Source organism: Condylura cristata, unplaced genomic scaffold (genome assembly GCF_000260355.1).
Source record: "Condylura cristata isolate star-nosed mole 26May11 unplaced genomic scaffold, ConCri1.0 scaffold00019, whole genome shotgun sequence".
NCBI classification, from domain to species: Eukaryota; Metazoa; Chordata; class Mammalia; order Eulipotyphla; family Talpidae; genus Condylura; species Condylura cristata.
Window position 1 is genome coordinate 40,941,868 of NW_004567120.1, and position 10,126 is coordinate 40,951,993.

At 56.3% G+C, this 10,126-nt stretch overlaps 1 protein-coding gene across 3 annotated transcripts in view; it reads left to right on the plus strand.

Moving 5' to 3' along the window:
• The window catches only part of LOC101633940 (melanoma-associated antigen 10-like), an 8,704-nt gene extending 5,719 nt beyond the window's left edge, over positions 1–2,985 (plus strand). The window contains exons 1-3 of one of the 3 annotated variants that reach the window (XM_004685973.2): positions 905–1,025; positions 1,511–2,598; positions 2,736–2,985. In XM_004685973.2, coding sequence (XP_004686030.1) covers positions 1,675–2,598 — 924 coding nt within the window. In that variant the 5' untranslated portion in view covers positions 905–1,025; positions 1,511–1,674 and the 3' untranslated portion in view covers positions 2,736–2,985. Of the gene's footprint in view, positions 1–904; positions 1,026–1,510 lie in introns of those variants that run through there. The other 2 variants (XM_012727108.1, XM_012727107.1) reach the window with 2 other exon arrangements.
• The last annotated feature ends 7,141 nt before the right edge of the window (positions 2,986–10,126 follow it).

A 10,126-nucleotide genomic window follows, 5' to 3' on the forward strand; every position in this document is an offset into this window, starting at 1 on the left:
GGGGGAGCCCATGGCCCAAGGGGGGGACTGGAGGACTCACAGCCCAAGTAGGGAACCCTGAGCAAGGTGGCTCTGTAGTGACCCTTGGGCTGGGAAGCATCTTGGGGAGAGGTGCCTCTGCCACTCGGGGCACGGTGGCCCTGGCCGCAGGCGGCACCTCCGGGTAGGAAGGGACAGGGTACAGGCTCTGCCGGAACTAATATGGAGGCCTTGAGGGAGCTCTGCTCTGCACTGACATCAGCTGGGGGAGACCCCGATGTGGGTCTGGGCAGGTTCCCCTCATCTTGTCTGGATGCTCAGGAAGGTGACGGCCTTGGTCTGAGGGTGTGGCTTTGCGTCATCAAAAGAAGGGTCCCAGGTGTGGCCAGGGTTGGAAACGCGGTGAGTACAAGGGTACAGGCTCCCTGAGAAGAGCAGAGACCCCCACAGTGTCTGCTCAGGGTGTGGGCTTCACCTGTCCTCATTCTCAGGAGGATTGGCGGGGGATTGGAAGCGAGGTGCTCTCTCTTCTGCCAGATTCCCTTTGAGCCAGATCTTTGGGGTGGCCACACCAACCGGGGCCATCCAGTCCTCCCCAGAGATAAAGATGGAGATCCTGAGGGGACTGGGGGAACCCCCCACCGCAGAACTGATAGGGTTCAGGCCCTGCCGTGGGTCTTGTGATAACCAGGGCTGGGGAAGAAATGGGGTTCCTGCTCTCCGCGAGGTGAGGTGCTTATTCCGGGAGGTCTTCCCGTCAGTAAGCGCGTTGTGTCTGGTGAGCAGGGAGAGGAGTCCTGGGATCTGCAGACCCTGCGGAGGACGTTTGTGAGGGCTGAGTGGACTCCACTCGAGATCAGAAGTACCACCTCACTGACAGCCTTTTCTGATCACTGGTGAGATGGGGGTGGGGATGTGATTGCTCCTCATGTTTCTCTCTGGGTCTCAGGAGGAGAGAACCTTTTCTAAGAGGACACCACCAGATCATCGCGAGAGGCACATCTGCTCACCAGAAGGAAGAGTCCCAGGTTCTGACAAGAGTCCAGGTGAGGACCATGAGAAAGGAGTCACTATACCTCAGGGGTCTCAGGATACTGGGATGCCCCTCCTGCCAGCCATGGGAACCCAGGGCAGGGCTATCGGGCTGGGTCCCAGCTCCGAGGTCAGGAGGGAAGCGCTTGGTCAGCGGGTCTGGACTCCGGCCAGCTGAGGGAATCCCAGGCCCTGGCAGGGCTCCAGGTGAGCCCCCAGCATTCCGCCATGCAGGACCCTGGAGCTCTGGGCAAGTGTGGCCAGATGAGGGGCCCTTGTTGCTGTGTTCTGCCTCAGGTGCGTGGCCAGTTCTGAGTTTTACATCAGGCCCTCAGAGGGGCACTAGGAGGAAGGTGAGGCTACCGAGCGAGCACAGACCGAACCTGTGACTCCAGAAAAGAGGAGCCCACAGTTTTTGAAACCGCCCCCCCCCAGTCAGCCTAGAGCCTCGGGTTTGTGGCACCTGCACCCTGAAGAGCCATCTCACTTTCTCCTTCAGGTTCTTGGGGTCATTCCCCCAGGAAGACAGGGGTGAGGCCCCAGAGCGCCCCTCAGTGCCTGTAAGCGCCTGAGAGTCACCATCGTCAGCCCCGTCCAGGGTGCGATTCTCAGCCAAGGCCGCGCCCTCCTCTACCCGCAGGCCCGCTGCCAGCCTGTGCCGTCATGCCTGCGAATCACAAGTATGTGCTCTGCAATCTTGATGAAGACCGCCAGGAGCCAAGAGAAGATGAGCCTTTCCTCCATATGCTCTGGGGCGAGGAGGAGGGGATGGTCACCTCCTCTTCCTCTTCCTCTGCCTCTGCCTCTGCCTCTTCCTCATCCCACCAGTCCCCGGTGAGCGAGGGTGTGCCAGAGGAGGCTGCTGGGGATGCCGATGCTCCCCATAGCCCTCCCAGTGCCCCTTCCTCCCCTCCAGCCCTGGCTGCGCCTAGTGCCAGCGTCCAGCATGAGGAGGGGGCTGCAGAAGCCCGGGCCGGCGCACACGAAGCCGTGCACGAGAAGATGGCTGAGATGGTGGAGTTCCTGCTGTTCAAGTACCGCGTCAAGGAGCTGGTCACCGAGGCGGAAATGGTGCATGTGGTCCTCGGCGGTGAGCAGGGGCACTTCCCTGTGGCCTTCTGCCAGGCCTGCGAGTGTCTGCAGCTGGTCTTCGGGCTGGAGGTGCAGGAAACAGAGCCGGATGGCGACACCTATATCGTGATCACTGCCCTGGGCCTCACCTATGACGGGCTGACCAGCCCTGAGGAGACCTTGCCCAAGACGGGCCTGCTGGTGATGGTCCTGGCCGTGGTCCTCCTGGGTGGCGACCGTGCCTCCGAGGCGCACATGTGGGAAGCTCTAGGTGTGATGGGGGTGTTTGCAGGGGTGCAGCACTTCATCTTTGGGGAGCCCAGGCTGCTCCTCACTGAAGCGTGGGTGGAGGAGCAGTACCTGGAGTACCGGCAGGTGCCCCACAGTGATCCCCCCCGCTACGAGTTCCTGTGGGGCCCCCGGGCTCACGCCGAGACCAGCAGGATGGAAGTCCTGGGGCATTTGCTCAGGATCAATAGGAAGCAGCCCAATGCCTTCCTCGCTTTCTCTGAGTAGGTGTGAGCAAGGATGGGGCCTGAGCCCTGTGGTGGAGGGAGTGGGCATCTCGGGCGGGGAGAGTTGGGCACAGGGTGCATACATCGCCTGGGGCCCGCGGTGATGACTGCACACTGACGTTTGTTTTCTTCAGACAGTTTTCAGATGTTGTTCCTCTGAGGAAGCTTTGTTAGCTTCCGGGCCTGCGTTTGTGAGTTAGCTGCCACGTGACCGGTGCGGACCCAGTTCCGGGGGAGCCTTACCCTGTGGGTTTGACACCGGAGCGGACGGCGGCGTCGGGTGGGGAGCGCGGAGGTGGGCGCGTGTAGGCGGTCAGCTGGGTGGCATGAAGCATGGACAGCGGAGACCCAGCGCCTGCCTGTACCCCTCCCTGTGTTACTCAATAAAATAAAGCATGGACACGTCTGTGCTTCGAGTGGGCTGTTCGGGGAGGAGAGACGCGTCCACGGGAGCCCCGCTCTGGCCAGGCCTGCCCTCACCGGCCCTGAGCCTCTGCTCCTTGGAAGCACTTGGGACCTGGAAGTTCCTGGGGGGACACGAGGACTCGGCGCGCCCCGCCCACAGTGCCAGTGTAGGAGCCGCAGTCAGGAGCAAGGGGGTGACATGTCCCCCGGAGACAGGAGTCAGGCAGGCAGCCTGGGGCTTGGGGACCTGCAGTGCCCTGTGGGGTGACCGCCCTCATGGGGTGCGGGGGGCAGGGCCAGAGTCAGGTTTCCTTAGGGGAGAGAAACACCTGGAGTGGAGACCGCTGCCGGCTGCTGTGCTCTTGTTGAGACGGCCCACCAGCTCCTGCGTTTCTCCGCAGGTGCGCGGGACTCTTGTCCCCGAGCTCTGGACACGGTGGAGAACAGGTGTTCACACCTGTCATGGGCAAGGGTTTCCCAAGGAAGCATGTCTTGTCCTCCGGTTAGTCCCAGAAGTCCCGGTCTGGGGTCTCTCCCTGCTCGGCAGAGCCAGAGTGACCGCTGACCGCAGTTGACGTGGCTCCCCCGCGTGTCATTTGGCCAATTGTAAGCTGGGTGGATGCCCTAAGGGATGAAAATCGTGGTTTGTGTGCAAGAGCAGCTGCCGAAGAGGTGGAGCGGTCTCTGGCTGAATTCTGGGCGCCTGCCGAGTTAAACAGTAAATCCTCTCGGAGCCGCTACTGGGGGCCAGTGATAACTGCGCCCCTCATCTGCCCTTCCCCTCAGACCGCCGCAAGACCCCACTCTCATTTCCCTTCTTCTCTACCTTGCTACTGACCTGGCACTCCGCACGTGGCCCTCGGCGTCATGGGCGTCCCACCCTGGGGTTTAGGAGGACACACTTGGGGAGCGCTCGCCGGCCAACTGCTGCCGCCTTCTGCTTACATGGCCAAACCCATGGAACCGCCACGATGAGCTTGTTTCTGTGCCAGGCTCCCATGGGAGGACTCATTCTACATCTGGCCAGTGCCAGAGACACTTGCGGCCTCCCAGGTCCGGCGGCAGGGGTGGTGGGCAGTGCCCGGTGGCCAGCAGCTGCCAATGGGCTGCAGCAGGGTTGCCACCCTTGGCTGGCAGCTGCTCCTGGACCTGTGGGTCTTAAACATTCTTCAGAGTTTTCTTAGCAAACTCACTGCCCCCTTCGCCTGCACATTTGAGCTAGTTCCTCCTGCTCGTTTGACCCGGTCCAAATGACTGACCTCCGTCTCCTGATTGGACCCTGACTGATGCCATCATCATCGGAAATCGAATGTTTGGGGGGGGTGTGGTTCATGGTGCTGCTGGGCGGTAGACACCCACCGTCTTGTCACAGACGAAGCACAGGACGGGGTGTCCGCCCATCTCCCAGCCCGCACGATGGCCATCGTGACGAAGCCTGCATCTCTGCCCGACTTGAACTGGACTGCGAACCGTGGCAAGCCGCCTGCACATCCAGCTCTGGCGGAGGCTGGAGCCTCTGTGCTAGGGGTGAGTCAGCAACTTAGAATATCATCCTCACTGTGAGGAAAAACAAGAGGCTCTGAGCTGAAAGCTTTATGTCTGTATGGCAAGTGGACAGCACTGTTTAAAAGAATTTCAATCCGGGCCCTCTCTGGTGGCGTAAAGGGTAAGGCCAGCACTGCAAGCCAGAGGCAGCTTCAGTGCGAGTTCGATCCCCGCCCCGGAGCTGACCCACATGGCGCGGCAGACCTCTCCTGACCCACCTGCTGCTCCCCTCAGCAGTGTGCTTCATCACTCAGCCTGTTTTTCCCCTACTCTGTCCCTGGTGAGTCCTCTCACCACCCCTGCACTTATGGTTTGTACCTCAGTTCTGTATGCATAAAAAAAGTTTTTAGAAATGTTCAATCCAAACGATAAAAAGAAATGTGTTATTCAGGGAAATGGGAAAGCAGAAGGAGCAAGCATGGATGAGGCCATAAGTGGACCCCAATACCAGGAGGTGTCCCCAACTTAGCCCAGAGGGTTGCAGCAAAGCACGTTGACATTATAGATTTCATATCCCTCCCCCCCCCCAATGTCCGAGAGATCAAAACTACAGCAGTTCCAAGAAAAACGACTGTTCCTGCCGCTGCAGTCCAGTAGCCGGTCCTGCTTCCCTGCGGGGCCTTGAGCCAAGTTCCCTGGATTTCCTGAAGTCCCATTTCTGCCCAGTGGAAAACAAATATCTCTGTGGGGCCGCTGGGCCTAGGACCATGTCTGCAGCACGTGGAGTGCTCTCTGGTGTTCGTGTGAACGATTGCATAATTTCTGCCTGTTTCTAGTAAAAGTGAAAATACTGCAATGATAATAAGGTTCTGACAAAATAATACTCTGGCAATGGCAAGGAATCCAAAGGCCTCTTGGATTTGGATTTATTTTGGCAATTTTGCCTCTAAAACCCACCTTCCCCACAGATACATTGATACTTGTCGGCGGACAGCTTGCTTCACAGCAAAGACGGGCCGCTGGACAAGATGGCTCCTCTACCCGAGGGCGCCCTCCACGCAAGAGGTGCCTGGGAGCCGTTAGTAGCCGACAGTCCTGGCAGCTGGGGGATGGGTGCGAAGTTGGCTACCTAAGTCCACCACGGACTCCAACATCATCCATCAGCTTCGACGTTGACAAGGTGTCATCTTGGGTGGCAAGTGGCGAGGGCACAGGTGCTATGAAAGAGCAGTTTATATTTGCCCAGTGCTTACCAGCTGCCAGGCCCTGCGCTTTGCATACACGGAAATTCACATGATTGCTACCACAACCCCATGATCCCCTGTGTTGTTGCAGAAACGGAGCACGGCCCCTGGCCCAGAACTCCCCGGGGGCTGTGGGCTCCACACTCAGCCGCTGGCCAAAGGACTCGGAAGGCTCTCAAGTAAAGCAGTTGAGAGTATCTCTCTTGGCCCGAAGTAGACATCCCCATGCCTCAGTGTTTACTGTCTACAAACTTAGCAGCGCCTGCCTCGTTCCACCAAGCAACTATCCTCGCTGCTCAAAGTTGGATGGAGAAATGGAGTCCTTAGCTTAACGTTTGAATGTGGATAGCTTTAGCATCTGGAAATCCCTGACGCTCAAAACATTCTTACAAGCAGTGAAACTGTGCCGACCAGCCCGCCTGCTCCCCGTTCCCCCCAGGGCCGGAGAGCCTCCAGGGGTCTCACTGACACCTGGCGCCTTTGTCCCCACCGGGTTGAGTCCCGTGGGGGTAGTATTCAGAATGAAAAGCTTCCTCCCCTAACTGCATGATCAACAGGTCGGGGCGAGGCTTGACTTTCTGTTCTGGGAGCTGGCAGCAGGCATATAGCATCCTTAGCGATGATGACTTTCTGCCGTGGGGGCTGGGGGTGGGGTGGGGGTTATGTGCTTGTTCTGCTTTTTGTCTGTGTTTTCTGCTTTCTTGGTTCATGCAGTTTATAAGTCTGAGACTAACTGATCTGAGCTCTGGTGTCTCCCTTTCCCCCCCATGATGGTTAATTTCACGTGTCAACTTCACTGGGTCGCGAGGTGTGCAGATACCTCGTCACCCGCGATTTGGGGATATGTTCTCTGAACGGAGGATGTTTCTGGAGCAGATGGGCATTTGCATGGGTGGGCTGCATCCAATCCATCGAGGGGCTGAGCAGGACATAAGGTGAAGGAGGGGGAATTCTGCCTCTGACTGCTGAGCTGGACAGCCACTTTCTGCTGCCTCCGTGCAGCCGCGTCTCAGGCGCGCAACTGCAGGCTGCCCCCTCGCTGCTGGAGGGGAGCCACGTGGAGAGCATGAGGAGCAATGACGCGAGGCCAGGCTCTAACAGCAGAGGCATGGAGGCCTCTGCTGCCAGCCCACTGACGCGAACGCGCTGATTCTTCCCCAGCGCCTCCAGGAAAGACCCGCCCTGCCAATGGCTGGCTCCCGACCTTACCAGGGAGAAAATAGATGTGTGTCGTTTAAGCTGCTCCGTGTGTGGTAATTTGTCACAGCAGCAAATAGCAAATGCAGACCTCCGTGCTGTGCAACAAATAACTATCATGTTGTGAATACTCAAATTAAATGTCCGTGTCAACAGGTCAACATTTTCAGACAGATTCTTGGACATCTCCACTGGGGTGACCTAGGGGCTATTGGTGCGTCTGAGGTGAATGGAGTGCATGTTGGACTTGATACAAAGCTGGATCCCAGGCAGAAATGTCTTGCAAGGACACGTAGAACTGAAGGCCATTTGTTGCTTTGGGCAACAAAAACGGATACAAGAAAGCACACCGTGAAACTGGACACACTCCCAAGGCTTGGCCCACAGATTGCTGGCGGACCTGGATGTCCTCTGCTGAGGCCTACAATAATGGGATCGAAGTCATGATCTTCCGACATCGTGAGTCCTCCAAATGACAGGACCATTTCTCTGTGGTGGTATTGGCATGTTTTTCAATAGAAGAGTCAACTTGTTCATTCCTAGCAAAATGATGCTTTTGACAAATTCGTCTAGCAAGAAACGGTCGCGTCTACTTTCATTTGTTTGATTCCTTTCCCAGCAGCAAAACTGGTGGCCTCATCTATAATGCCCAGATCGTGGATCTCAAGATTAAATTCAAAGGGTTTGTTTCAAATGAAAACACACCCACGTTTTATTACCTCTCTCTTGAGTTCTAGGCCCCTGTCACCAACAGTCTCTTGGGTATCTCTGTTGGCTGGGAAAATTCACAGCCACCTCCCAACGCCCCCAGATACCATGACATAGGGTGTGCAGTGCACAAGTGGGGGTTCCATTGAAGGGGACCGTTCACAGAGCAGAACTTGTAGCACCCCCGGTCTGTTACGGCAGCTTCTTGGCACATGGAGTCAAAGGTTGAGCTTTAATAACATCGCCACGTTATGACTATCTCAAGGCCAACGAGCCAAACGTGCTGAAAAAGGACTGTCACGTTCTCAGGTCCGCGAAGGCACCAGGTGGGCTGGGACTCGGGGTCAAAGTGGACATGTCCAGAGTGAACGCATCCTCTCAGTCCTCGTTCCAGATGACCTATATCCTGACTCTTCTGGCCTCTAACTGACCTCCCCACTCGGCTTACCTGACTTCATAGTAAACAGTGGCGTAGCTCCTGGACCTCCCTTGCACAGAGCTGTATGACTGACTCCCACTTTTGCCCATCATCATTTTGTCCATCTGCTTCGAAAGACTTGACTTCACCTGTTCGAAGATGTACTCTGTAGGGTAAATGAGTGAGTCAGGGTTTTACCTCTTCCACCACTGGCCCCTACGGCCGGCACCTGCCATCTTGCAGGCCTCGTGTGCAGGGCCCTGGGCCCAGGAGCGTGACCGTGCACACATGTAAGTGCAGACACCTGTGCCGAGGGACCAAGGCTACAGGGCAGCGCCACTCTGAGGAGAGCGTGAGACAACCATGGGACACCAGACCCAGGAGAGGAGCACAGAGAGAGGTGAGAGGACCCACGTGGATGCCGGCGGGGCTGGAGGGCTGCCTGCTTGCCCACTAAGCAGCGTTTAAGCTTCAGGCTTGTGTGACATTTCCAGGAAGTCCTCCCAACCCCTCCCCTCCCCTCCCCGATTGTTACATGTTCCCATAGCCCCAGTCACCTCATCAGAGCACTGCGAGCCTGTAAGTCATTGTTAACTTGTGTGCTTGCATCGCCTGACTGACCTGCTGAGGCAGGGATGTGTCAGATCCCATCTCTGTGCCCTGCGTGCTCATTTGCTTAAGTAAATTGAAAGTCTGCTCGTGTGGCGGTGAATTCCTCTTTCACCTACTCCTCCTCGAAAAATACGGTACTTAAAATATGTTTCCAAGTCCACCATTTTCTTCCTGACCAATGTGTGTGTGACTTGGACATTTATAATTCCTTGTAACAAAGTACTGGAGTAAAAGTAGCAGCTCCCTGAACATGGAACTTCCATAGGACCCAGCAACCCCACTCCTAGGGGTCTACCCAAAAGACACAAAAACACTGATTTGGAAAGACACCTGCACCCCCATGTTTATTGCTGCTTTATTTACAATCAGAAAGACATGGAAACAACCCAAATGCCCAAAAGTAGGTGACTGGATTAAAAAGAGGTGGTACATATACACCATGGAATATTACTCAGCAACCAAAAAGATAAACTCATGCCTTTTGCAACAAGATGAATGGAGCTGGAAGGGATCCTGCTCAGTGAAAAAAGCAAAAATCAAAAGAAAAATACCGGTTTCACTCAGAACAGGAGCATAAAGGACCAGGGGGGAAATAATAATGAACAACTATATACCAGAGACATTTTATGGGGGTGGAGTGGGGAATGGGATCAAAAAAACAGGGGTGGGGAAGTGCACAGGACTATGGTGATGGCACACGGGTGATCTGGTGATGGGAAACCCGCGGGGATTGCAGCTGAGATGGAAAAAGGCACAAAATGATGTCAATATAAACTATTACAATTTAAAAAGCAGCGGCGCCATCCATTAGAACAGCAGGACATGTGCCAGGGGCGGGCCGCCAAGCAGCACTTGTCTTCTCGCAGTCCTAGAGGCTGAAGAGGGCAAGACCAAGGCTGGCGGGGAGCTCCTGGTGCAAGCCCCCTTCTGGCCTACAGACAGATGCCTTCTCTCGGTGTCCGCACGTGGCGTTTCCTTGGTGCCTGCTCTGAGAGCGAGCCCACGTTGTCCGGTGTCTCTCAAAGGTACTAACTGATCCGTCAGGTCAGGGTCCTGTCAGTACAGCCCAGTCACCCTGAAGGCCGCTCCAAACACCATCCATTGAGCGCTAGAGCTTCAGCATCTGGGGGGGGGGGACACAAACAGTCGATAATAGCAAGCTAAACATTTGAATTCGTCACTCTGGAGAACCCGAAGCCGGAAGGAAGTGGGTCTCCTTGTGTTTGGAGATCTCTTCTCCTTCCTCCCAGCCCTCCTCACCATGGGGCCCTTTCACCTCAGGCTAGTCCATTCTTGGGTATAAGGTGGCTGCTGAGGGCCCAGTAAACTGTTTCTCAGGTTTAGTCTGAAGCTACTGGGTGGGAAGGGTCTGGAGCGGGAGCTGGGACCTCTGTCCACAGTTCTGCCTTTCATCAGGAAGCAAACCATTTCCTTTCTAGTTCCGTGGCCACACTTGGGTC